Source organism: Wyeomyia smithii, chromosome 3 (assembly GCF_029784165.1).
Source record: "Wyeomyia smithii strain HCP4-BCI-WySm-NY-G18 chromosome 3, ASM2978416v1, whole genome shotgun sequence".
NCBI classification, from domain to species: domain Eukaryota; kingdom Metazoa; phylum Arthropoda; class Insecta; order Diptera; family Culicidae; genus Wyeomyia; species Wyeomyia smithii.
In genome coordinates this window covers 150,347,440-150,373,431 of record NC_073696.1, presented here as the reverse complement: position 1 = coordinate 150,373,431, position 25,992 = coordinate 150,347,440, and the positions used below count along the sequence as shown (strand labels likewise).

The 25,992-nt window shown below is 41.7% G+C and overlaps 1 protein-coding gene across 9 annotated transcripts in view; it reads right to left on the bottom strand.

Annotated features, from left to right (window-relative positions):
* The window catches only part of LOC129727094 (uncharacterized), a 358,152-nt gene that overhangs the window by 135,752 nt on the left and 196,408 nt on the right, over positions 1-25,992 (bottom strand). For 8 of the 9 annotated variants that reach the window (XM_055684547.1, XM_055684548.1, XM_055684546.1 and 5 more), the window contains one exon: positions 2,616-4,296. The exons of the other annotated variant lie outside the window; for it this stretch is intronic. In XM_055684547.1, the coding sequence (XP_055540522.1) occupies positions 2,875-4,296 (1,422 nt within the window). In that variant the 3' untranslated portion in view covers positions 2,616-2,874. Of the gene's footprint in view, positions 1-2,615; positions 4,297-25,992 lie in introns of those variants that run through there. 9 annotated transcript variants of the gene reach the window in all.

Below are 25,992 nucleotides of genomic sequence, written 5' to 3'. Positions count from 1 at the left end.
GACCAAATGGTAACCCTAGCTCTGGATGCATGAAGCTTTGGGGTCTACTACGAAAGGCTGAAACTCAAAAGGCTGAAACACGAAAGGCTGAAATCACGAGAGGCTGAAAGCTACATAAGGCTGAAAAACACGAAAGGCTGAATCACGAAAAGCTGAAAAATCATAATGCTGAAATTCACAAAGTTCATTTCTAAAAAACCACTCGCGGCCTACGGCCGACTCGATTTTCTGAGATGTATGCTGTCCTTAGGGGCCATCCACACACCACGTGGACAGATTTTTAACGATTATTACCCCCCCGTGGACAAATGCCCATAAAAATTCTTTTTTTTTTTTGTAAGGACCGAGGACATTCCACAACCCCCCCCCCCTCCCCAAGCTGTCCACGTGGTATGTGGATGGCCCCTTACTCGCTATCGCTCGTTCGGACTAAACTAGAGGATCACCCCTACGAGTCAGTAGACCTAGGAAAACGAACGAACCTATACAGAGGTGATTTCTGCGGGGGGCTGCCCCCCGCAGTGGCCGGCGCTTCCGAAGGCGGGTCGCCGGCGCATACTCGCGGCCTTCGGCCGTCTCATCTAGGAAACGTGTACAAGAGTCAAGTGCGTATAGATTCAAATGTTGCCGAAAATTAATTTTCCATTGCACAAACCAATTATTACTCGAACATTGAGCTCTGTCACCTTCTTAAGGGGTTATATCTACCAAATGCTCAAAAAACAAGGCTTTTTTCATGATTTTTTTTACAGGACATTTGAGATGTAAGGTATATAAAGTAATATATTATTGGATTGAGCAACTCTTGCAGAATAGAAAAAATATTTTTATTGCTATTTTTGTTACAAAATGGCGGCTGTGCAGCGATTGCCGTGAAGCGCTTTTTTTAAAAGTTGTTCCGCGGCGAGCAGTAGAAGTCGTGCCCAACTCCACCTATAACCAAAACAAAATTTTTTTCATTATCTACATAAGTATCGCTAGTGACGTACACATGATTATATTTTTAGAATTTTTCTTCGCAAAATGGCAACGGTTTGAAAAAAAAATTCTGTTTCGACAAAAAAATCGACTTCGATTGTTTATAACTTTAGTTGCTGGTAATCAATCGCTAAAATCGTGTGTACTTCACTAGATAAGTTAATGAAGAAGCTACAGTTAAAATTTCAAGTCAATCGGATGTAAACTTTTTCAGTTCTACTGCTCGCCGATTTTGAAAACATGGTTTTGAGAAAAACGCGTTTAAAGTTTCAAATTGCTATAAATCTTAAGAATCGCAACAGTAAAGCCCCTAATAATTTTTTAACCTTCAGTCAGCTACCCCTGAGCCGCAAAGTTTTCCTTTCTGGGCTTTATCTTCCTCTTCTTCCTTTTATTTAACTGATCTAAGGCTGCGCCTACGCTCTTTCGTGGTATCAGACATGCGACGCTCAGTGACTTTGACGCAGTTGGCGTCCGATCCCACGCAAAACTAAAACTTGTCACTCATATTTAAGTACTTTTGAGTATGACTCACAGTTGAAAAGTAACAAAAAAACTCAAACAAAAAACGTACATAACGAGAACGGCTGACTAAACAAATGGAAATTGTACTAAACAAATGGAAATTGTGAGTAAACACGTGCTGTAAAGACGCTATAACGGTCGAAGCTTGATGCAGCGACGTCTATACTACAAATTTGAAACACGATATCGATCATAGGTAACTTCTACTAGTTTACAAAGCCTCGAAAATGTTTTTTTGGATCGTGAAAATTGTTCGGTAAAAATAGGTTTAAACGAATTTTGAGTTTAGATCAGTACTTGAGCGATGTGGATTTTGATTCTAGGATAGTTTTAGCATGATTTAAGCCAATAAAAAATGACAAGAAAAAAAAATTTTGGTAGATATAACCCCTTAAGATTTGCTATCCATGTGTCCGAATTTTTCAACGATCATGATTCAAGTTACAAAAGTTTCAGCCTTTCGTTCATTCAGCCTTTTGTGATTTCAGCCATTTGTGCATTCAGCCTTTCGTTATGATACATACTTTCCAGTCTTTCGAGTTTCAGCCTTTCGGGTTTCAGCCTTTCGGGTTTCAGCCTTTCGAGTTTCGTTGTCCTGACCCGAAGCTTTGCTAACTTCTGGATTCAATAGGTGATTTAGTTCATTCACACACACCAGTGTATTCGTTCGACGTGTTCAGGTTTATACTCGCTGTGGTCGGTTTATAACAAAAGTTGCACGCGTTATTATGATTTTACCAAGTCCCATTCTGTTGACTCACTATGCAACTTTACTGATTCGGATCAATCACGGAGTGCAACCATTGATATGTGCAGTCAGTCAAGCTAGGCTAAGCTAATAAACCGAAGGTCAAATTCCAGAAGGCATGTAGTACAATAGCTTTAATGGTTTTATTGCAAATATTCAAATCACAGTTTTTACTGTATTTTACATTTCCACACGTTGAATAATAGAAAATTATCTCAACACAAATCAATTATGTCATTAAAATCACTATTGCAAAGGAAATCAATACATTTCTGCGTTTTTAAAGGCAAAATAAACCTGGAGAATCGTTTTAAAATATTTAAAAATTTTTTGGACAGGTTAGATAAAAAAAAAGTACACTTACTTCTAAAAACAATGTATTTTATTTCATGTTACATACATATTGATATCTATAAATTTAACTGATATGACATGAATAAAGGTAATTTGGTTACTACGAATAGTAATAATAAGCCCTACTTCGATACAAAAAAAAAATGTTTAAGTTTTGATGAAAACATAAAAAGTCAAGGATTAAGAACAAAATAGGTATCATTCTTCGCCCTGAAATAAAAAATACAGAAAGGCGTCATCGTTGCACCTAATTTGTTGAAGGATTATTGTTAGATATCAATTCTAGTGACTGTTCGCTGCCTAATGCTATTTTCTGGACCAGGTAATTCAGTATTCTCCAGCTTATTTAGCGGTGGTAACGATTCGGACCCATTATTTTGAGATGATGTCTTGACCAACGTACTAGACCCTCGAGATATAATGTTTGATGGAAATTGTGAATGTGTTTGCGAATCCTGAATTGAGCGCCCACTAGTAATGGCAGTATCAATTAGCCAATCATTCACCCTATTTTCTTTTACGTCCGTTAGGTTTTCCAAATTGGTCAGGAAATGATCGCTCATTTCAACTGTTGAATCCGCTGATTCGATGTCTATCACATGTGATATATTAGATATCAGGGTGGAGTCCCCTTTAGTATCGCTACAAACACTAGAAAATAGATGTAATGTGGGAGTTAATGGTTGGATCACCTGACAATCATTGGGCTTATCGAAATCGTGTCGAAAACAAGGCAGCGAGTTAGAATAAACATCTATTGTTGGCGTAACCTGCGTAGAAATATTCATAGTGAATTGCCGAATGCTACCTATATTTAATGAATTTCGGTTCGCACTGTCGCCGTAATTCAATTCTATTTCCTCATCTCCCGATGAACACAAATCAATGCAATCCACAACCACATGTTTTACATCTGTTTTTTTTCCTTTATGTTCTACACAGGACATCTCAGTCTTAGTGATGTCGAGAATTTTAAGCCTGATATCAATATTTCGATCTTCTATTTCTTGGGCTGACAGTTTTTTTAACTTTATCGCACATGGTTTACATTTATCAAGTAGTAACTTGTTATAGAACAAAAAATTTTTTTTTTTGCATTGTACAGAAAATTGACGCCGAGGAAACTTAAAATAATGTGCGTTATATGGCTCATCTGGGTTTTTCTTATAAGATATTGTTACGTTTTGGTTTATTTTACTTCTATGCATCCATTTCGGTCTATTTATAACAACAGTCCCATCCTTAACTAATGGTGGTGCAAAACAAAATCGTTCTAAGCGTTCCAAACGCTCTCGTCGATAGTCGCTGGACATCACGGTTTTGATGCTTTTTAAAAGAAATTGTCCACACGGCGATGAAAGGGGTATCGAAGTACATTTTGTTAGCGTAACCACATTTCTTGTACGCCGAGGTAAATGTCGAAGCTTTTCAGAAGAGCTGTCCATAACATTGATTTTATGATGGTTGAACGAATAATTACTGCCATGGGTTGATTGCATAGACAGTGAATTAATTTTTCTAATAAGATTGAAATTTAAAAGGAACGAAGACATGCTTTGTACGTTGGATGCCGAGTTTCTGATATCTGGTAGAATAGGTGCTGGTAACATTTCACTACCACAATATATAACATCATCATCATCACTCTCTTGTTGATCCATTTTTGGGGTAAGACATACCTTTTCGTGTTCCTGAAAATAAGAGGAAAAATATAGAAATACAAGAAATGTTAGATACAGTCAGGCTTTTTTCACGCGGGGGATACATACCTCGTAAAAAATACCGCGTTAATTCGAATCCGCGTAAAAAACACGTATATTCGAAAATACGCGTGAAAAACCGCGTAATTTAAAAAATCCGGGTAAAAAACCGCGGTAATTGAAAAATCTAAAAAAGGCTTAAAAAAAAACAAAAAAACAGAGACTCTACAACCAGTACCATGAAACGGGGTCAAATTGATCAAATTTTATAATATCTTCCAATTAAATAGCTTCATGTACTTTTTTCCCGAAATGGTTTCTATATAAAACAAGTACTGGTATGTGCTCTAGGAATCTTCTATCGCTATTGGTGAAATTCCTATCGTCTACTTCATGAAATAAATTCTAGAATTCTATGAGGTGCTATGAGACAACTCGGGGTGAAATTGATTACCATTGAAATCCATAGATTCTAGTGGAAATGTGCTTTTTTCGATATGATCATGATAAATGATGATTTCTGAACTTGAAATATCATTCACAGATAGTTTGAAAACGGAAATAACTATATTTAAAGTTAAAATTTATTCATTTTGGTTCACGAGCAGCAGTTTGCTAAATTTGCTAAATTTGATCATCGTTAGATCGATTTCAATTCGGTTTGTTGCAAAAGCTCAAAAATCTGAAAGCGAAATTGAAATCTTTGTGGTTTCCTGTGAATTCATTAGTATTACTTTAATGGTATTAAATAATCATTGTTGAAAATAATATTTTTTGAGTTTTTATCAAACTTTACTCACTCCTCCAAATTAAACGTAATTAACCCTTAATTAAGGTTACTTTGAGTAAATTCAATCCTGTTTTTCATTATTTGAAAACTTGTTTGATCAAGTTTGATTGAGTTTTGACTGAGTTAGAAGAATTTTTCCAAAATATGTAAAATGGAACCGGGCATGCAAAATTTAACTTTGACAGGTATGCGAATTTTACGAAAGTTGCATTTTAGGACACGTAAACATTGCCTAGTGTTGTAAGATCAGTATCTTTTGATTAGTAGTTTTACCACGAATTTTCACCCATTCACCCCATTTCACGGTATTTAAAATTGATTTTTTTGATTAGTAGTTTTACCACGAATTTTCACCCATTCACCCCATTTCACGGTATTTAAAATTGTCCGTTTTGACGGTCATTTCGGATTTTTCGCAGGCGGCGGTTTTTTTGACCAAGTCTTTTACTCAATGAACACTTAGACATTTCTAGTTCCCAACCTACGTTAATTAGAAAATCCGTGAATTTTTTTTGAATTAGCGCGGTATCGCGTAAAAAACCGCGTAATTCGAAAATCCGCGTAAAAAACCGCGTTAAATCAAAAATCTGCGTACAAAACCACGTAAAAAATCCGCGTAAAAAACCTGACTGTACCTTTGACAAGATTTAATCATATCAAGATTCGAAAACTTTGGTTTTTGAAGAATTTTGATTAGCAAGAAAAATGCGCTGTTAAATTTTGGCTTGACCCTTGTCTGAAGTCTTTTTTTTAGAAGAGGTCGTCAACGAGTAGCTTAATAAGTACTCAATAATAATCTATATATCTAAAAATTGAGTTCTGTCCATCCGTCCGTCTGCCCATCCGTCTGTCTGTTAGAGATGGTCGGGTTTCGGGTTTTCAAACCTGAAACCCGAACCCGACCCGTACCGGTCGGGTTCGGGTTTGAAAATTTTTGCAAGTGTCGGGTTCGGGTCGGGTTTGGGTTCTAAAATTTTTGAAGGTGTCGGGTACGGGTCGGGTTCGGGTTTGATGGGAAAAAGAATGTTAAGCGTTGTTTGACCAATAAATAGTTAATGGGTTCGATGATGGCAATTTCGGTCACGGGTTACTTTAAAACACGTTTTATTATGTCAAAGCCGACGTTTCAAGGATATATTTCCTCGTCCTCAGGGCAACTACGATTAACAGTTTACAATTTACATAGATTAGTCACACGAATTAAGTTATTACATACACAACTTACAAACAAAACAAACAAGTTCTCGTCAAAATATGGTGCATTGGTGTTAAATTGCTGTTGGTTAACTACACTACACTGTGGGTGTCAAATATGTAAAATAATTATTGGTTTGTGACTTTTCAAAATTTAAAAATGCAAACGGATGAGCTACACTTACACAGTATCTTCCAACACACATCACACACGATTAAAGCCGTCGGGAAATGTTGCGTCAAAACGGAGAGAAATAATGTTGCAAGACAGAGATAGAGAGTGATAGAGACTGTACTAGTCTGCATCAACATGTGAGAGATCGCAGCGTGCCGGAGTAAGCGATGCTTAAGTTGTTCGTGTCCGTTCTATAATTTATTGCGGATCTGTCACATGCGATGTAGCACATTTCTAATACCTGTAATGCTTGAATCCTGTCATCCGAAGTTAAACTTCTAGTGTTGGCTATATTGAAACTGTGATTCTCTTCTATCGCATGCTTCATCAACGCCGTCTTTTTAAACTCATCTTCCCTTCCCTCCCTCTCAGTGCTAGAATCTTTATACTGTTCGTAGCGTTTCATGAGAGAGCGGTGCGCGGCAAGACGGTTCTTCAGTTGCTGTGTAGTCATACCAATGTATGAGCTATCGCAGTCTGCACACGGGATACGGTATATTACGTTTTCACTTGCTTACCAACAACTATCCGAGCTCACTGATAAATCGGTTAATCAACAGATTTATCAATCGAAGCACGAATAACGTTGTTGAGGAAGTAAACTCGGAACCGAAAGTATATCGATCTTTGCACCATGTTGACGGCCTCACACCCGCACTGGCACGCAGTATAAAAAAGAACCATGAAAACATCAGTCTGAGCTTCAAATGCGTCAAAACCAACAGACTACTTTTCACGAAACTCAAAGACTCTTCTTCGCATCTTTCAAAAAGAAACGTAATATACCGTATCCCGTGTGCAGACTGCGATAGCTCATACATTGGTATGACTACACAGCAACTGAAGAACCGTCTTGCCGCGCACCGCTCTCTCATGAAACGCTACGAACAGTATAAAGATTCTAGCACTGAGAGGGAGGGAAGGGAAGATGAGTTTAAAAAGACGGCGTTGATGAAGCATGCGATAGAAGAGAATCACAGTTTCAATATAGCCAACACTAGAAGTTTAACTTCGGATGACAGGATTCAAGCATTACAGGTATTAGAAATGTGCTACATCGCATGTGACAGATCCGCAATAAATTATAGAACGGACACGAACGACTTAAGCATCGCTTACTCCGGCACGCTGCGATCTCTCACATGTTGATGCAGACTAGTACAGTCTCTATCACTCTCTATCTCTGTCTTGCAACATTATTTCTCTCCGTTTTGACGCAACATTTCCCGACGGCTTTAATCGTGTGTGATGTGTGTTGGAAGATACTGTGTAAGTGTAGCTCATCCGTTTGCATTTTTAAATTTTGAAAAGTCACAAACCAATAATTATTTTACATATTTGACACCCACAGTGTAGTGTAGTTAACCAACAGCAATTTAACACCAATGCACCATATTTTGACGAGAACTTGTTTGTTTTGTTTGTAAGTTGTGTATGTAATAACTTAATTCGTGTGACTAATCTATGTAAATTGTAAACTGTTAATCGTAGTTGCCCTGAGGACGAGGAAATATATCCTTGAAACGTCGGCTTTGACATAATAAAACGTGTTTAAAGTAACCCGTGACCGAAATTGCCATCATCGAACCCATTGGGAAAAAGAATTTTCGGGTTCGGGTCGGGTTCAGGTTTGAAAATGTCGGGTTTAGGTCTGAAAACCCGATTATATAAAACAAGTAAAGCAAGGCAGCAAAATTGGTACAAAAAATCAACCCCCAGAAAAAAATCTCGGGTTCGGGTCGGGTTTGAGTTTTAGAGTTTCGGGTTCGGGTTTCACACAAATAAAATTTTCGGGTTCGGGTTTTATTAAAAAAAAAGTTTCGGATTCGGGTCGAGTACAGGTTTGAAAAGAAGCCAAACACGATCATCTCTACTGTCTGTCTGTCTATCTGTATTGAAAACTTTAAGAGTTTCTCTCGGGAAATTGATTATCCAACTTTTATTAAATTTGAGCAAGTTTTCAAGTTTTTATTGTCATTTTAAATACTGGTCAATCTGTTTTTCAAATAGACATCTCTTAAAAAAATTCGCATCGAATTTGATGAAATTTTCACAGCAGATGCATCCTAAGTTGTGGTTAATGAAAATATTTTTTTTGAGATTTTTTTTTTCAATAGTAACCATTCAAAACAATATGTTAAAAATGTTATGTTCTGAAGCACTGAAAATTTGAAAAAAAAAAATCATAAGTATTTTTTACAAAATTTTTAAACTTTCCTGAAAATTTCGAGTTGTTCTTTCAAGTTATTCCTTGTTCAAAGGATATTGGGTTTCCAGCTAAGTTGGTGCCGCAACGCATTTTTAAGCGAAAAACGTCCCTAAACCCAGTTTTTTCTGTTTTCGTAGGGTGAGGGGGGAAGGGGCAAGATGGATCACGGGGCAAGATGGGTCAGTGCTGTTTTTGAACGTGAAACAACTTTTTACGTTGTAACACTAATTTTGTATGATGCGTAAAATATTTTTGACTAAACGTTATGTGTTCATTGTTGCTATTTGGTCGGCGTGCAACCAGACCGAACCAAGCGCCATTTTTTTGAAAATTGAGTTTTTAACACCAGAGGATGTTAAAATTGATAATTTATCTTTCATGAAAAAAATGAAATCATCTGAACAGTTCATAATAGTATTATAACAAAATTTCTCTGCAGCAACTTGCAGGAAACATATGGGGTGGTTAAACTATGATCGCCGATTACTCGTAATAATGTTTTTGGCGCTTGGTTCGGTCTGGACCCACGCCGACCATTTGTTGTAATAATCGCATTGAGTGTCCTGTTCCACATCAATGGACCATAAGACGTGGGTTAGAAACGTGAAACCCGTGACACTCAAAGTTTGTTCACGATTCCCTGGCCGGATTAGTTAGTGGACTGTATACGGTTGATCGATCGATGGAATACACGTGATTAACACTTAGCAAACTATCTTTATTAACTTTAAATTTAAATTTGATCGCGCGAACTACGAACTGAACACTTCAATGGTCGTACATAGAATGAATGGGAATAGCATCGATGAATCGGTGCTCACTCCATCGAGCTGCTTGGTAGAGAGGGATGTATGTACTTATATTGCCTTGTCTATGTATTCGCGTTCTTATTGTTGCTGTCGTGACGGATGGAACATTCTCCCCCCGGGTTGAAACTTCGTATCAACAGAAAGGACCGGGGCAGAGCAGACGTTGTCCTCGATTGGAATTATCGAGACCTTGTTGATTGGACGACGGTATGTTGCTCCGTTGGACAATGGCTCGCACTAAGCCGTCGTCACCAGGATACACTCCGGTGATTCTGACCAGTTTCCAGCTGAGCGGAGGTTGCGTCTTATCGTGGAGAAGAACGACCATGTCAGGTCGAACGTTCGACGTTGCTCTGGTATTCTTCTTTCGTGGTTGGAGAGAATTAAGGTAGTCCCTTGACCACGCTCGCCAAAAATGCTCACGCATGAACTGGAGATGTTGCCATCTATCGAGTCGGCTCACCTTGGTGTCTTCTAAAGATGGCTCAGCTGGTGCAGACAACGGTCGACCTATGAGGTAATGAGCTGGTGTTATTACCTGTGGATCGGCAGGATCGTTGGACAAACTGAACAACGGACGAGAATTTAAAATGGCTTCTATTTCGGCTAGAATGGTTGCCATTTCTTCGTAAGTGAGGTTTGCATTCCCTACGACTCGCTTCAGGTGAGTTTTCGTCGCCTTGACCGCCGCTTCCCAGAGACCACCGAACTCTGGTGCGTCTGGTGGGATGAAATGCCACTGTATCTCGCGTACTTCACAAAACTGCTGGATTTTCTTCACCTCTTGTTGATTCTGAAACTGTCGGTACAACTCGTGCAGTTGGTTGCTTGCCCCATGAAAGTTGGTCGCATTGTCAGAGTGAATTTGCTGCACCATTCCTCTCCGACTAATGAACCGTTTCAAAGGCGCCAAGAAGGCATCCGTTGTTAAGTCGGACACGATCTCTAAATGTACAGCCTTTGTCGCCATACATACGTAAACTGCGACGTAGGACTTAACAAGCTTCGGACGATAAGAACCTTGCCTCACCATGAATGGACCGGCATAATCGACGCCAGTAACTGCGAACGGTGGTGATGGCACAATTCTCGAGGTAGGGAAATTTCCCATTAGCTGTTTGGTTTCAACGGGTTTTGTTCGGAAACATGTAACGCACGATCGTGTTAATTGTCGCACAGTTGATTTAGCATTTAAAAGCCAGTACCTTTGACGAATGATGCTGATCAAACCGGCCTGGCCGACGTGAAGATGCTCCATATGCATAGTTCTAATGAGTTTTTTCGTTACAGGATCTTTATCGGGAAGTATTAACTGATGTTTTGCAGCAAACGGCAGTACTGAGCGATCTAATCGCCCTTCAACTCGTAGTAAACCGTTTTCATACACTGGACGCAGGTTACCAAGACGCTTGCATGTTTGGTTGGAAATTACTCGCTTAATTTCGTCCCCAAGATGTGCTTGTTGAATCGCCTTACGATTGCTTCGGATGCTTGACGTAGTTCTTCGATGGAAAGATGTACTTGCTTCACACGATTAGACTTTGGCCGTTTGCAATTTCGAATAAACCGTAGAACGTAGCACATGATGCGCTGGATTTTCCGAAAAGAACTGAATTTTTCGAAGAATGGAAACGAATCGTGAGCTGACACGGATATGACGTGGACTTTCAGTTCGGGAAGATTATTCTCCAAAATCTCTTCGGTGTCTTCAACGTCATATTCTACTTCACACAGGAACCTTGGACCGCTCCACCAGAGAATATTTTGTTTTAAATCTTCTGGCAGCTTTCCTCGAGAAACGATATCGGCGGGATTATTGGCCGAGCAAACATAACTCCATCGATACTCACTGGTATCCTTTCGTATCAAAGCAATCCGATTCCTTACGAACGTCTGAAGTTGATCTAACGGTTTCTTCAGCCATGCAAGAACAATGGTGCTGTCCGACAAGAGAACAACTTCTCGAAAGTTCATTTGAAGCGCGGGAACGACCTGGCTGATCAATTTCGAAAGCAGATGAGCGGCACAGAGCTCTTTACGAGGAATGGAGACATCGTCTAATGGGGCACCCTTTGACTTGCTGCATAGAAGACGTAGGTTGGCGGATCCATTGGTGAAAATACTTCTCAAGTAGACGCATGCACCGTACGCCACATTCGATGCATCGGAAAAACCATGCAACTCATATGCAATCGCATTCGGGAACATAACACACCTTGGAACGTGAATGCGTCCAAGGTCTGGAAGGGATGCGCGCAGAGTAGCCCAATTTTCGCGGATGGTTTCGTCGATGGGATCGTCCCATCCAGCTGATATTTTCCAAAGCTGCTGTACCAACAGTTTGGCCATGACAATTACTGGCGCAAACAGTCCGAGTGGATCGAACAATTTTGCCACCTCGGAATAAATCATTCGTTTCGTGGCTAGCTTATCATCCGGAAAAGAACATTTCGGCGGATTGGCTATCATGAGGACGTCGCCGTCAGGATCCCACAACAATCCAAGCACCTTTATTACTTCATTTGCTCCGTACTCATGAAAAGGAACCTTCCTTTCTCGGTCGGCTGGTGGAATGTGCTCTAGAAACTCTGCCGAATTGGAGCACCATTTGTGAATATGGAAACCACCTCTGGTTAGCAGTTCTTTTAATTGACGTTGGCTTTCGAGAGCTTCTTCCAACGTGTTAGCGCCAGAAAGCGCATCGTCAACGTAAAAGTCCTCAGTCAAGATTCGAGAGCCGATGGGAAACTCGGAACCTTCTTCCTTGGCAAGTTGTACCAAACACCTTGCTGCTTGGTATGGCGCACAAGCTGTTCCGTAAGTAACGGTATTAAGCTCGAGAACCCTTAACGGATGTGACGGGTCGGACCTCCAAAAGCATCGGAGGAATCGGCGTTCTTCCGGCGCAACAAACACTTGCCGGTACATTTTTTCTATATCGCTTAAAAATGCATAAGCGTACTTACGGAATCGCAGCGTAATAGAGAATATTCCATTCTGTACAACTGGTCCTACTTGAAGAACGTCATTGAGCGATAGTTTTGATGAGTCCATTTTGGCACTAGCATCGAATACGACACGGCACTTCGTGGTTGAGCTTGACGGTCGTAATACTGCATGATGCGGCAGATAGTACGTATCCATATTACCTGGATCCTCAGCTTCCTTAACTTCTCTGCAGTGGCCGAGGTCTTCATACTCCCTTATGAAATCGGTGTATTGCTGCCTCAGCTCGGGATTACGCTCCAATCGTTTTTCTAACATAAGGAATCGCTTGATGCCAAAGAACGGCAATTATCCAACCGGTTGAGGTTTTCTTTAAACGGTAGTTTTGCAACAAACCTACCCGTTGCATCGCGCGTGTATGTCGAAAGGAAATGGGCTTCACAGGACAGCTGTTCGGATGAAAATGGAGATGCGTTTGGTACTTCCTCCACCTTCCAAAATTGATGCATCATTTCCTCGATGGAATCGATTGAAGCATGGTTGACGTGTTGAATAGCCGCATTCGAAATGTACGGCTCGTTTATTACTCCAGCTACCACCCATCCAAGATGAGTGTCTCGAAGTTGTGGTAAATTGTCACCAAGACTTATTTGATCGGGCTTCAGAAGATCAAAGAACAATTCTCCCCCGATTAACATGTCAACCTTTTCTGGCTGGAAGAAATGTGGATCGGCGAGTTGAATGCCTTCAGGAAGTTCCCAGGAGCTGAAATCAATCGTTCGGTTAGGAATAGTTCCAGTTACCTTGGTTGTAACCAGACACTCAATGTTGGCTTGAAAGTCTCCGTAGCTCGATTGGAATTTAACGAACACCTTATCACGAGCTAGACTTCTCAGGGCATTGATTCCAGTGATTGATACATTTGCTGGCATTCTAGAACAACCGAGGCGGGTTGCCATTTTCTCGGTGACGAAGTTAACTTGGGACCCATTGTCAAGTAGGACTCGACAAGGGTGGGACTGGTTATGTTCATCAATGGCTTGAACGACAGCAGTCAATAGCAAGACAGTCTTTGATGTTGAAACGTGATTGCTTGAGCATGTAGTGGATACTGGTTTATCCACCACCGAAACAGAAGGTTGAACAACAGTTGGTTGATTATTCGCGACAGGTTGCTTTGGTGCGGCAATGTCGGCCTTTGAATCCTGACTGCTGATCCTTTCAGCATCATCGTGGAGAATGGTGTGATGTTTGCGGCTGCATTTTCGACACGTGTTGTTAGACGTGCACTGTTTGGACTGATGTCCCTTCCGGAGGCAGTTAAAGCACAAACCTTTTGCTCGAACCTTTTCTGCCCTTTGAGTTGCTGTCAGCTGCTTGAATTCCTCACATTGGAAGTTAAGATGTGAACCTTCACAAAAGTGGCAGGAACCTGAAGACTTGCTGGAACTTGAAGTAACTGCGTTAGTCTTTAGCGATGGCATTTTGTTGTTGACTGGTGAAACCTTTGATTTCACGGCGGTTCGTTGGGAGAAAGCTTGCGACGATTCACACTGCTCCAGCACTTGACAACTGGTTTTGAGAAAGGAGATTGTTTGTTCGTATTTCGGGAGCACACCTCTATGCTGGGTACGTTCCCAAGCCATGCGGGTCGAATTATCCAAGGCACTGACGATAAGATGCACCACGATGTGCTCGGAGATATCCGTCAACTGTTGTTTTTGGTACCGTAGGCCTTCAACATGACCGGTTGCTTCAGTTAGCAGGCCATCCAATTCTTTGAATGTTGCTTTAGACATTTTTCTTAGGGTAAGCAATCCTTGAATGTGTGACTCAACGATTACACGTGTGTTTTCGTAACGGTCTGTTAGCACCTTCCACGCTTGTTTATAATTACCCTCGCTGATTATTTTTGCATCTAATATACCTGCTGCGGATCCAATCAATGCTTTGTCTAGGTGGTACAGTTTTAATGCCTCTGAGTCCCCGGACTGTGCCATCAGGTCTTGGAAAATCGCCTTGAATTTTGGTCAATTAGCATAATTACCGTCAAATGTAGGGATAGGTGCTTTCAACGGCTGCTGCTGAATAATAACCTGTGGGGAAACAGATGAACTCACGGTTTGCATTTGAGTAGCAGCATTGATTCTTTCCTGGATGTGATTCGAAAACTCGGTATGACGATCCTCAAAAGTGCAGTAAATTTCATGTTGCTCATCCGATGCTTCATCAGGAATCAAGGCCATGATTTCACTATGGAAGTGGCTGAACTCGCTGTAGATCACAACTAGTTTCTTCTCCGCGCACTGCAACTGGGCTAACGTCATACTACTCTGCGTTCGCAAAGTCAACTGAATCCTCACTAGCTTCTGTTCGATCTGTCCTCTCTGCCGGAACAAGCCCTTCAATTTTCGCAACGACTCCAGCTCCATTCCCTCCTCCCAATTGAATCCGTGAAATGAAGCGGACGAATTGGACCTTGAATGTTGTCCGGTTGGAGTATTACTGTCTCGGCTTCGACTCAGAAGTGGAACATTCTGACCTACTTGCAGTTGGTCCACTTGGTTTTGATTTTCTAGCATATTCCTTACTGGTGAATGTTCTAGCGGCATTTCGAAACTTCTCACTTCACTTCTTTTTTGTTCAATGGTCTTTTTTCACACAACGTTCGTATCGAGACTCTCTTTCACACAAAAACGGCAACGTAGCACACGCGCAGCAAAAACGTCCTTGAACACGTTCTCGCTTGTATCGACTCTGCGATTTTTACCTCGCGACGCGCACGAGACAACTGTACTTCGCGATGGCTGTACTTTCCGCTCTGCTGTTTTATCACGTGTTCTTGGAATGATTCCTTCTTGGAAGGAAACCTTTTATGAACTGGATACCGATCCTTTGGGTCACTTTTCATTCACTGTGCTATGATCCGGCTCGAAGGACCAATTTATGTTCCACATCAATGGACCATAAGACGTGGGTTAGAAACGTGAAACCCGTGACACTCAAAGTTTGTTCACGATTCCCTGGCCGGATTAGTTTAGAGTGGACTGTATACGGTTGATCGATCGATGGAATACACGTGATTAACACTTAGCAAACTATCTTTATTAACTTTAAATTTAAATTTGATCGCGCGAACTACGAACTGAACACTTCAATGGTCGTACATAGAATGAATGGGAATAGCATCGATGAATCGGTGCTCACTCCATCGAGCTGCTTGGTAGAGTGGGATGTATGTACTCATATTGCCTTGTCTATGTATTCGCGTTCTCATTGTTGCTGTCGTGACGGATGGAACATGTCCCCTTCGACTACTAGACAGTGCTATCAACTTTACAGTGCTAAAACAGCGAACCAATATAAGCACGTTTCCTCTTTCTTTTATTCGAGTACAACAGTCGTACAGTTCGCATCATATTCTTTAATAAAGCTAAGTTTTTTCTCTTTTGTTAAATGTAAGCGATATGGTTTTCTTTCTCGATTCACGGCCTTATGATTAACAGGTTATGTAGCCCAGTAGCGCGGCGCGTGTGAAAGAACCGGGATCGAAAAAGGAAAAATAGTGGATTTTCACATGGACTTGGCGTGATTTTGGTGTTATAGCCATCAGACGTGTTCGGACTATACAAAATGGCGGATGAAAGAGTGTCTTTCGAGAGACTGAATGATTTCAACTGTGGTAGCTAGAAATTCCGTATGGAACTGCTGCTGTTCAAAGAAGAGCTCTGGGACACTGTGAAAGAGTCGAAACCGACGGGTGATGATGCTACCGATGCTGTCCTTGCTACTTGGACGGCCAAGGATGGCAAGGCTCGTGCAACGATTGGGTTGGCTCTGGAAAAAAATCAGTTGAGCCATGTTTTGAATGTTCCGACTGCTCACCAAATGTGGAAAGCGTTGAAAGGGTACCATGAAAGAAGCTCGCTGACAAACATAATTCACGTTTTACGCAAGCTGTACTCGCTTCGCTTACTGGAGGGTGGGAACATATCGGACCATTTTGGTGCAATTGCGGAGTTTGTCCGGAATGGGTGAAAATTTGGCGGAACATTTGATTATTGCTCTCGTGTTGTCGAGCCTTCCGGACTCGTATAGCGGGTTGATCACGGTGATTGAGAGTCGCGATGAGGCTCAACTCAAATTGGAATACGTGAAGGGACAATTGTTAGATGAGTGGCGAAGGAGAAGCGACAGTGCTAGTGGAAGGAATATTGTGGTGGAGAAAGTGCTGAAATCGGGTGCCAAGCAGTGATGGAAACGAAACGAATATGATGCAATCATCGTTTATTCATCACATGTACACTTCACGAAGTGTACAGGCCGTGACTAAACTTGAATCCTCTCAACTCATAATGAAATGATGATATGGTGCATAGGTTTCTGGGAGAAAACAAACACATGACTATACTACATCAGCTCTGAGAAGCGATTCGATCGTTGCGTTTGTCTCTCCATAGGCCGGTAGTTAGGAGAACAAAGGATAGCAACAGAAGAATATCATGTCGCCTGAACAGCAGCAGAGGTGTTGTGTGGTGAGAGGGAATGTGTGGGGGAAGGGACTACTTCGGCAGCGGTTGAGTTTACGCGAGAGTAGGAGGGCATACACTGTCATTTTCTTTCTTTTTCTGACCAAAAATCATATTCATAGTCAAATGAATAAGGACATAACAAGTTCTGATCCCTCTGTGTAACAGAGACGAATAACTTCATATACCGAGTTGTAGTGCTGTAAAAAGTCATTTTCCCCAGCAAAATTCTTCGAAAATTACAGCCAATCATTTTCAATGTTCACTCCCAATGATCGCAGCACTCTTTCAGATACACTAGATTTTCGTCCTAGTAACGTGCTGTTATACTCAGATGAAATAGATCGCGCGCATCGTTCATGGTAACGGAATAGAATTTGACGACAAATCCAACCAAATGATCTTCACTTCAAAGCGAAAAAGAAAAACAAACAGTCCACTCAACCAAAATGAACCTCACCGAAACACTTTTTCACTGACACTGACTGTTACAAGCATCGGATATCCAGCATTAAAACACCGTAGGCTTACAGTTTATAAGCAGTTTATTAGCGAACGACCCTCTTCTATCTCCGGACTATTAACGACTGACTAGACTAGATTGTACCGTAACGTTTCCTTCTACCTTTCTTAGTGATGCCAGTATCTCAGAAATCTAACCTTCTTACACACTTTCTTCTTTAAAGAAAATGATTTTGAGGAATGAGCCTTTTGATTAGAAATTAAGTTTATTAGGTGTATCAATTTGGTCAGGGTTTCTTCGTAAGTATTCTTCATGCATGAGATCACTGGAGTCGAAGCCTGAATTTTGCGACCTTGGTATAAAACGTCTGTTTCTGCGGAAGTAGTTTCCGAAGCAATCCTTAATAATATAAGAACGGTTGTTCACTTGCCGGGATATTACCCAATACTTCAATTCCTTCGCGTTTTTCTCGAAAACAATTTTCTCGCCCACGTTAAGCGTTGGAAGTTGTCTGGTAGAACGAGCATAGTACCGTTTCTGGTTCGAGTACTTTCGATTCATTTTATTTGCAATATCCGTATTGCTCAAACTGCTTCTCATCAAAAGCTCACGTGCTATTGGGAGCCGCGTTTTTAGCTGACGACCAAAAAACAACTCAGCTGTTGTAAGGCCCATCGAAGCAACTGGAGTTGTATTCTAGCACCCGATACTGAAAGCTTTCCGGTTCACGCATTTCAATACATTGTTTTAAAATGTTCTTTGCTATAGCCACTCCTTTCTCTGCTAAACCGTTGCTTTGGGGAAAACGGGGACTCGAAAAAACGAATTCAACATTGGTGCGATTGGCATATTCTATGAAGGCGGACGAGTTGAAAGGGACGTTATCACATCGTATGTATGTAGGATATCTATATCGAAGAAAAATTCGATCCAGCGTATCAGCAACATGCCGAGCAGTCTTCTCATATAACGCTTCAGCAAACACGTAACCGGGATAGGCATCGATAACGACTACGTAATCTTTTCCAGCATACTCAAAAAGATCAGTTCCTACGCGGTTGAAAGGATACAGTGAAGCAGCCTCTTGAACCAAAGGCTCTTTTTGTAGATTCCGCGTGAATTTCTCACATACGCCACAATTTTTGACCAGCTCCGCGATATCAGTTGTCATTCCTGGCCAAAAATAACTATTTCTAGCCCGTGCAAGTGTTTTTTCTATTCCAAAATGCGGAGTATGTAACCATTTCGAGATGAGTTTTTGTAACGCCGTTGGAATTACCAGACGATGATTCTTGAGTAGCAAACCATTTTCGTAATGCAAACAGTCGCGATACTTGTGAAATAACTGGCTCAAATCATCCAAATTATGGTATGGAGGCCATCCATTTCCAACATATTTAACTACACGCTGATACCGCTCGTCGTTTCTCAAAGCTTCAATATATAGGTTCCGATTTTCAGATGAAAGACACACTCTTTCGGAGATAGCATGGACCAATCCAGACAATTCCTCACTATAGTCAACGTCTTCTGTAAGTGGTGCACGCGATAAGCAGTCTGCAACTAACATTTCTTTACCTGGTGTATAGGTTATATACATTCCCGGATACTTCAACAAGTTCATGAACATGCGTTGTAAACGAGGAGTCACATCGTCAATATCGCGACGTACTAGTGTTTCAAGTGGCTTATGATCGGATTGTACTAGGAAATTGCGCCCGTAGAGAAAATAGTGAAAACGCTCACAAGCAAACACTACTGCCAGCAATTCTTTTTCTATCTGAGCCCATTTCTGTTCCGATTTAAACAACGTTCTAGAGACATAAGCTACAGGTGCCCCCTTTTGCATTATAACACTACCAAGACCATCCTTGGAGCTGTCGGTCTGAACAATTATCGGAGCATCGGGATCGAAGATAGCTAAAGTGGGTTTGGAACTTATAGTGTTGAGCAAACTATGTAACTCTGTATCGTGATGATCAGTCCATTGCCACTCAACGTTGTTGTGAGTCAAACTCCGCAAACCCGCTGTGCTTTGCGACAGATTAGGAAAAAACTTCCCGAGGTACTTGAGCAGACCCAGGAGTCTAAGCACGTCCGATTTGCTTTGGGGCTTGGGAATATTAATAATAGCTGTTTTCCGTTATTAGATGTCCTATGAATTTCGCTCTATTGTTTCTGTACTGGATTTTTGTCGGATTAAACTTGATATTGTTCTGCCGAGCTCGATCAAGAACAATCGTCAAAATTCTGTCGTGATCGTCAATATCTGTTCCCGCTATTGATAGGTCATCAAAGTAAATCTCTACACCTGGAATATCACCAAAAATCCGTACCATATGTTTCTGGAACATTTCAGGTGCACTGTTAATTCCGAACGGTACGCGATTCCATTTATAGCGGCCGAATGGAGTCATAAAAGTAGTTAGATCAGCGCTTTTGGGATCAATCTCCATTTGCCAGAATCCGTTTCGTAGATCCAGCACTGTGAATACTCGCTTACCGTTCAGACGACCCAGGATATCCTCTGCTGTTGGTATTAGAAAATGTTCCCTCTTGATGCAAGCATTCAGTGGTTTAGGGTCTAAACATATACGTAACGAACCGTTGGGATTTTCGACTATTTGCATATTGTTGACTCAATCTGTAGGGTAATCGACGGGACTGATAATGTGTTGCTTTACCATCGATGTCAATTCGTTCTTGAGCCGATCGTGAAGACTAGATGGTATACGCTTTTTATAATGCAAAACAGGCACTGAATTGTCTTTCAGTTGGATTGAACAAGTGCCGGGGAATTTTCCAAGACCTACGAATAAATCTTTATTTTGCTCGACGAATGTCTGCAACGACTGCACTGAGCATATGCGCTCGACTAGCCCAAACGACTGGCAGGTTTCTAGTCCCAACAAAGGTTCAAAATAATCGTCGACCACAACAAAGTCTGCAACCTGGGTGGTTTGTTTCTCAACATCATAACAGGGAAGAGAAACTTTACCATGAATCTGGATTTTATTGGAATTATAATCCACAACATCAACAGCGCAATCGCTAACGATAGAGCAATTCAACCCAGCAGCAATATTCAACGGAATGCAGTTGACATCTGCCCCAGTGTCCAGTTTGAAAACAACAAATCGATCCTTGATACGATACCGCTTAGTCCACCTGACGCGTGAAACCTCATCTGACATAGTGTTCGAGTTTATTCTATAACGAGAGAGTAGCTCACTGTCTTTGTCTAACCCCACCTTATCTTGACCTTTAGATAAATTGTTACCTGCATCTTTACAGTTCACACTATAAACTGTGTTACTGGTCGTAACCTGCTTTGACGAGCCAGGTTTACCTCGATTGGCCTGGTTGTTGGTATCGTTTACTGCTCTCGCCGCTCTGCAGAATCTCTTGAAATGCCCGAGACGCCCACACGAATCACACGTAACTTTGATCGCTGGGCAGTATCGCCGGTGACGTACGCTATACGGTTGACCACAGTTAAAACATGCAGCTGCCTTAACCACAGCAACCTCGTCCTTTCCGCTATGTGATGATTCAACAACTGTATACACATCGCTCTGTGCTACTTTCCGGTCGAGTAACTGTTTGTTTTCAGCAGCGGCCTCAAAGATCTTGCAGGTCTCCACAATTTTCAGCAGTGGTTCATCCTTCCCATCTAACAACTTCAGTTGAAGCTTTTTGTTTTGCACCCCGATGATGATTCTGTCTCGTAACATTCGGTCTGCATACGATGCATGGCACGCAACACATTCGTATTCTCAGTAGGCTTATTGTGTGCGTAAAGCGGTTTCAAAATCGGAAACGGTTGCTTCTCTTTTTAAGTGATCATATTAAACTTGAATGCCTCCATCGCGATGTTTTTACGTGGGAGACAATAACCATCAAATGCATCGATCACTTGCGCAAGAGTCCGCTCAATTCGTCGACCAGCAAGAGCAGCAACATTAGCGCCTTCAGCACCCACAGCAACGGCAACTTCAACGGCATCAGCGTTCCGAGCAACACCGAACAAACTGTCAACATCTCCATTGTTAGGGAACAAATTGTTATAGATTTTCAGCCCTCTCTCTCCAATCAGCCACAAAAAGGTAGCTATTTTATTCCTTTATGCTATAAAGGATTTATTTTATTCCGGATGCTATAAAGCGAATCGTCATGGAGAATTTGGGAAATGGTTTGAAGCTGCGCGACTGTGGTGTGAGATCCGTTTGTAACGTCTGATGCGTAGGAAAGCTTGCTAGAAAACCGTTCCCGAAAGCGTCTGAAACGAAATCTTTTGCTTTGTTAGACCTGGTTCACACGGACTTAGCCGGTCCGTTTGAAGTGAGTACTCCACGCGGTAACCGTTTCGTCATGACCATGATCGACGATTACAGTAAGTACACGATTATTTATCTCCTTAAGCACAAATCTTTCAATCTTTCAAAAGCTTTCAATAAAATTCGTGAGTACGTAAGCTACGTGCACAATATGTTTGGGCGTAAGCCAAAAGTATTGCGTAGCGATGGAGGCGGCGAATATAGTAGTACTGAACTGTTGAAGTATTTGAAGGAGACTGGGATTACGCTACAGCAGACAGCTCCCTACAGCCCACAACAGAATGGAACTGCTGAACGCAAAAACCGTTCTCTGTTGGAAATGATGCGGTGTTTGCTTTCCAAGGCCGAATTGGATAAAAAGTACTGGGGAGAGGCCGTTTCATGTGCAAATTACCTATTGAATCGCCTTCCTTCCGCCGCTATCGATTGTACTCCGTATGAACGGTTGCATAAATCAAAACCTAAGTATGATTATATGAGGGTGTTCGGATCGCACGCATTTGTTCACATTCCAGACCAGAAACGTCAGAAGCTGTATAACAAAGCCGTTCGGCTGATTTTTGTTGGATACGAGGAGAACCGGAAAGCGTATCGGTTCCTCGACAAATCAACAAACCAAATCTACGTGAGTCGAGATGCCGTCTCTCTAGAGAATGAGCTGAAAGTACAGGAGTCCGTGCGAGGAATGGAAAGACCAAATGAACCTGAGGAGTTAATAGAGGTAAATGTCGATCTGACGAACGGTCCTTCCGAAGCTGCTCACCAACTCGAGGAGGACCATGAAGATGAAACAGTTCTTGATTCGGATGATGAGCCGAATGAAATAGTTCCTGGAAGGAATGAAAGTTGTTATGATAGTGCTTCTGAGGTACTCGGGGAGTCCAATAGTGACCCATTATTCGAAGGTTTCACTGAAGACGAATATCTTCGACGGTCACAACGGACAACGAAAGGAATTCCACCGGACCGTTACGATGATCAAGCAAAGGTAGTACGAGCGGATACCGAATTGGAACCACGCAACCTGAAGGAAGCCAAAGCATCAAAGAATTCTATGGCGTGGCAAGAAGCCATGGAAGCAGAAATGAAGAGCCATGCAGATAACTCGACGTGGGAATTGACACCTCTGCCTCGAGGAAGAAAAGCAGTCGGGAGCAGATAAAATAAAGCGAGATGCAGCTGGGAATGTGAGCAGATACAAGGCAAGGCTTGTAGCCCAAGGATACTCTCAGCAATACGGAGTAGACTTTGACGAAGTGTTCGCGCCAGTAACGAACCAAACGACATTTCGTTCCCTTCGTGCTATTGCCAGCATGAATCGAATTGATTTGAAGCATTTGGATGTACGGACAGCGTATCTTCATGGTGAGCTTGAAGAAAAAGTATTCATGAGACAGCCACCGGGATTCGAGGAATCAGGACGAGAACATCTGGTATGCCGGTTGAAAAAGAGCATATATGGTTTGAAACAATCTGCTAGATGCTGGAGCCGGAAACTTCACGAAGCGCTGATCAAGATGAAATTCAAGCAAAGCCAATCGGATCCATGCCTTTATATGAAAGTTGTTAATAATAACATCGTGTACGTCTTGATATACGTTGACAATATAGTTGTCGGGTGCAAAGACGATTCTGAAACAGTGAAAGTGTATGAAGCACTAAAAAAATCTTTGACATAGTATACCTGGGACATTTAAGCTATTTTTTAGGTATGCAAGTTGGGAGGACCAATGGAAAGTATAGCATCAATCTTGATGGCTACATCGACCAACTGGCAGATCGTTTTGGGATAAAGGATGCCAAGCCGGCAAAGACGCCTATGGACAGCGGTTATTCGAAGCTGGAAGATCGTGGTGAACCGTTAAGGACACAACGGGAACCGTGAACCGTTAAGGACACAACGGGATGATTGGAGCATTGCTATATTTAGCTGTTCATGCTAGACCAGACATATCTATAAGCACGTCCATTCTTGGACGCAGAGTCAGTTGCCCATTTACGGCTGATTGGGTAGCTGCGAAGAGGATCATCCGTTATCTGTGTGGAACAAAGGATTGGATGCTAGAGTTTACCGGAACAGGAGATTTAAAAACGTGTTCGCTCACCGCACACTATATGATCTACCGTAAAGTTTTATCGCAGAAGTAGTTTTGCTGATGATGTACTGAATAAAATACTTTTTAGGATGAATTCATGCATGATTATTACAATCTTGCATTAAACTAATCATTGGAGCAGCATGGGTCACCACGAACGGGGCAGTATGGGTCACTTTGACAGATGATTTTTCATCGTTTACTTTTTAGCTATGAGGTTAGTTTCGACGCAAGCGGTGTTTTTTGTCGTGTTTCTAGTCAGTTTTGCAGAGTAGAATCGTTGAGAAAATAGTTCACGTGTACAAAAAAGTGTAAGCGGGGTTTGTGGACGTTTCCAGCTTTGAAAAGAGCATTGAAGCTAATGCAAAAGGGCACATTGACCATTCGGAAAGCAGCCACCACCTTTAGCAGCTCACCCAAGCGGCTGGTTGCAATCGGGTCTGTTTGTAGATTGGTTCAAACACTTTGTTTTTATTTTATCTCTCCGTTCAATGTTTGTAAAGTAGTAAAATTTTGACCATTTTTAAAGTATTTTTGACTGGTGATCGGCTTAGTGTGTTTGTTCTGGAGTTATCGCATTGGACTGACCTGAGGTTATTTCGTATACGGCATTCTCGAGTTAAATTGTGTTGTGTGAAATTCTCGTTAGAAGTGCACAATAGGCTGGTCTGACCCATGGCTGCAGCTTGCAATAAATGTTCATCACCAGTCAACGGGATTAAAAAAGTTGCCTGTTGCGGTGCGTGCGTATTTCACCGTACGTGTATCCCTGGCTTACAAAAAACAGCTTTAGATGTGATAGCGGCCTTTGCCAATAATCTGTGTTGGCTGTGCGACGATTGTGCGAGCCGCTCCAACGAGTGGCTGTTTTTGACTTGGGCGAGTATTGAACAAGTTTGGGTTCGACTGAGGCTTTCTGGTTACTCGCTTTTTCTATGCTCCATCTACATTCCACCTGACAGAACACGTGACGCTACGCTTATCAACACCCATTGTAATTCGATAAATACGATCTGTGAGCAAGCTCTTCCCAATGACGAGGTAGTTGTGTTTGGAGATTTTAATTTTTCCGGTGTGAAGTGGCGCTCTAATCCGGATGATTTTCTATTTGCTGATCCAATAATGCCGTCTTTTCACGACGGGATCAATAACTTGCTTCAATCCAACTCCAATCTGTTACGGCAGATCAATCACATAAATAACGAGAATGGCAGAATTTTGGATCTCTGTTTCGTCAGCAATGTTGACTGCGCACCGGGAATAAACATCGCTGCATCTCCCTTAGTAAAAACCGTGACGCACCATCCCGCACTACATCTTACGATCTACACCTCAGTCTCCTCCGGATTTCTGCTGCACGGTTGATACTGTCTGCTATGATTTCAATAAAGCGGACTATAATAGTATCCTCAACATTCTGTTGAATATCAATTTGAATGAGGAACTTGACAACGACAATATCGACAAAGCAGTTCAAGTATTTCATGAGCATGTTGTATGTATCGCCACGTACCAAAGCGAGTTGTACCTAAATCTAAACGTCTACCTTGGCAGACTAGTGAATTGCAGCGCCTAAAACGCTTTAAGCAAGCAGCTTTGAGAAGATATTCTAAGTTTGGAGGATTATCGCTATATGTCAACGAGCAACGTAAAGAGCTGGGACTTCCTTCAACGATGTTTTACGATGAACGTACGGAATCGGACTTCCAGAACATATGTGACCTATTCGCTCAAAATTTTCTAGCGTTTTCTACAATGAATCACTGTCGTCGAGTGAAGTATCTTCTGCCGCAAGCAACGTATCGCTGTATGGACAGTCTTCGAATGATTTCGACATCGACATTTCGATGATCCAGTCGACACTTTCTAAACTGAAGCCTTCTTTCTCGTCCCGCCCTGACGGCATACCTGACGGCATAAGCGATGTGCTAGTGGCGTATTACCCGCGCTTCGTCATTTATTCCGCCTTGCACTCTCGACATCTTTATGGAAGTTCGCGTTCATGTTTCCGGTTCACAAGAAAGGGGACAAAAAGAACATCGGAAATTACCGGGGAATCTCCGCTCTGAGTGCAGTCTCGAAACTATTTAAGTTGGTCGTGATGGAACTATCTAACTTCAACTATCACTTGGGTGCAGT